Below are 2750 nucleotides of genomic sequence, written 5' to 3' on the forward strand. Positions count from 1 at the left end.
CACTCAACAGAGACCTCCAAAAGATCACAGGATTCATCCCAGGCAAAGATTGCACAGGGAAAGAACTCATTATCCACGCCCCACCATATATTATCTCACAGTTTATTCATTTTCTCTTTTAAATTACTCTTTGATCTGATCAGCCGGCTATTTGTTAAGAAACCAAAGAACCTAATGTGGATATGCCCAATTTTAACTATTTGCACAAAATTTCTATTCTTCCTGGGTCTCCTGCTTCACATTTTGAGAACTTCATCTTAGAATTCATTTGTCCCTCAGTGTCCTCTAGTCCTTTGTGTGTCCTTTATTGTTTTTAAAGGTCACCATCAATTTAATCTTTCTTAACTTCTACCTGGTCTCTTTTCTGCATGTTAATATTGGATTTCTTAAAAAGATATCTTAATGGGAATAGATGACCATGTTGTCAAGAGCACTACTGTACCGCAAAAAAACTGGATTTGTTTTCTTGAATTCATATCCAATGGTTAACAATCAGCTTTAATGCCAGCTCCATGGGATCTGACAACTCATGTCTCTGTGGTCACCTATACTCTCAAGCTCATGCCCTACTCCCACCCATATAAATAAAGATAATAAATCTTAAAATGAGAGACAAGTTTCATTTGGTTTCATTATTCAAATGAAACCTTATTTTGTCTGATTTCTGAATCTCTTTGGATCAGTTTTCTGGGTTGCACTTTGTGTAACAAGGCCACATTCCTTTTATCTATCACTCTTTCCCCAACTTGTTGTTTCTCCCTCAGACTTCATACCAGAGATTCTATCTATGTCCTGTCTTTCTCTGCTTCTTCCTAAAAATCCATTTTTTGCTGCCATCCCTGCTCCTCTAAGTCATATCTCCAATTCCTTGCTCACTATGCAGACCACAGAGTCTAAGTCCTGTCCATTTTAGCCTGTGTGATATTAGATGTATGCACTGTTCACAGCCTGCGTTGCAACTTTCATCTTCCTTTGATGTTCTTTCTACCATAGTCCATCTCTTCCAACAAAGTGTTCACTAAAAGCATGTCATGTCACACGTATTAATTTTTAGAACAAAACAAATTTTATTGACAAAGATACTGAGGTTGTCAAAGACCCATAGGTACCCAACACAGGAAAACAAACATTTTTTTTCAATCCTATAAGTTTACATTTCTGTACTTTGTGATTTTTTTAAATTTAAGTGATATTTGACACCAGAGTATAGACATAGATATGGAGGTCACCGAGAAATTTGATAAAGTACACAGTAGGATTGGCTAGAACTTTGTAAACAACCTTTCCGAACTTTTTGGATCCATCATCTCTGGTGTACTGCACCCAGGAACCTATTAAGAAGTCATTGTCATCACCTGATCTCGCCTCAGCCAGAGGGGTCTCTGGAATGATGTGGAGGTTACCTTCCTTGTAGTCATCCAGGAGCTGATAGACGTAGAGGACCGGATCCTTCTTGTAGGAAATGTAAAAATAGTCCTGTAAAAATGGCACCTGGGCTAGCACCATCCCACTCCAGTTGTCCTCAGAGCCATCTTTCCCCTCAAATTTGTGTTGTACCTCTCTGCAAACCAGGGCGCCTGCGAGGTGGACATCCCTCACCTGAGGAAAAACTACTTTGTGAGGCAAGACCTTAAGATTTAAAATCCTCTCATCGCTGTGGAGCTCCTGTCCGTAGACACTGTCAATTCCGTCATACTTCACCAAATAAAGAGAAGGGTTTGTTGGCAGTTGACCTAGAATGATGGCCTTCCAATGGGTGACAGGCTCATTACCTTCCTTCCACCCGTGAGAAATTCTGCAGCCAACAATATTCCCCAGGGCCTGGGAAGAAGGCTTCCTCCTACTCTTCTTCTTGAGTGATGTCATGCTCAGACTCTTCAGAGGTATTGTCTTCTACCTGGCTGTAGACCTGTTGTGCTAGATCACACTGTCTAAGTGGCTTCCATTCTCTTCAAATATCATACTTGCCCATTGCCTGGGACTGAAGATCTTGCCCGTTTACGCCAGACACAATGCTGTTGCCTCTGTCATATATATGAATTCCTGATGGGCAATGGTTATGGGTTGGGAGTGAATGCTGGACCAAGACTCTTCTCTACGAGAACTTCTGAGCATGTGAAGAAGACTATGCTAAACAGATTTGAGCTCCTAAAATTAATTTTATAAAAATAAGAAGTTAATAAGTCAGCCATGGTGGTACACGCATTTAATCCCAGAACTCAGAAGGCAAGGACAGGCAGATTTCTAAATTAGAGACCAGCCTGGTCTACAAAGTGAGTTCCAGGGAAGCCAGTGCTATAGAGAGGAACCCTGTCTCAACAACAACAACAACAACAACAAGTAAAAGAAAACAGAAGAAAATCAAACGAAAAACAAACAAAAGAGAAATTCAAACAAAAAATAACAAAACAAACAATCAAATGGAGAAGTTAATAGGAAGTGGTGGTGACCCATAACTTTAATCATAGTACTCAAGACGCAGAGTGAGGCAGACCTTAGTGAGAGAAAGACTAGTCTGGTCTACACAGTGAGTTTCCTGACAGCCAAATCTAAACATACAGAAACTCAAATAAAATTAACCAAGCAAGCAAACAAACAAACAAAGAAACAAAGAAACAAGGGAAACAAGGAAATAAAAATAGTGTAATTAACAAGTAATTCTCTAGAGCTCAGAATAACATACTCAGATCAACATTTATTTCTTCAGACCTGAGTAAATTTGTCTCTGATGAGGATCCTCTCCTTGAATT

General features: G+C 39.6%; 1 protein-coding gene across 1 annotated transcript; it reads right to left on the reverse strand.

Moving 5' to 3' along the window:
• Positions 1-1182: 1182 nt before the first annotated feature.
• Positions 1183-1866, reverse strand: Gm20847 (predicted gene, 20847). The gene has a single exon (XM_017318832.2). The coding sequence runs from the start codon at positions 1864-1866 to the stop codon at positions 1183-1185; it is 684 nt and encodes a 227-aa protein (XP_017174321.1).
• Between the last annotated feature and the right edge of the window lie 884 nt (positions 1867-2750).

Source organism: Mus musculus, chromosome Y, assembly GCF_000001635.26.
Source record: "Mus musculus strain C57BL/6J chromosome Y, GRCm38.p6 C57BL/6J".
Classification (NCBI taxonomy): Eukaryota; Metazoa; Chordata; class Mammalia; order Rodentia; family Muridae; genus Mus; species Mus musculus.

Coding starts and splice junctions, on each gene's coding strand:
- Gm20847 (XM_017318832.2), bottom strand. CDS start 1,866: ATGACATCACTCAAGAAGAAGAGTAGGAGGAAGCCTTCTTCCCAGGCC.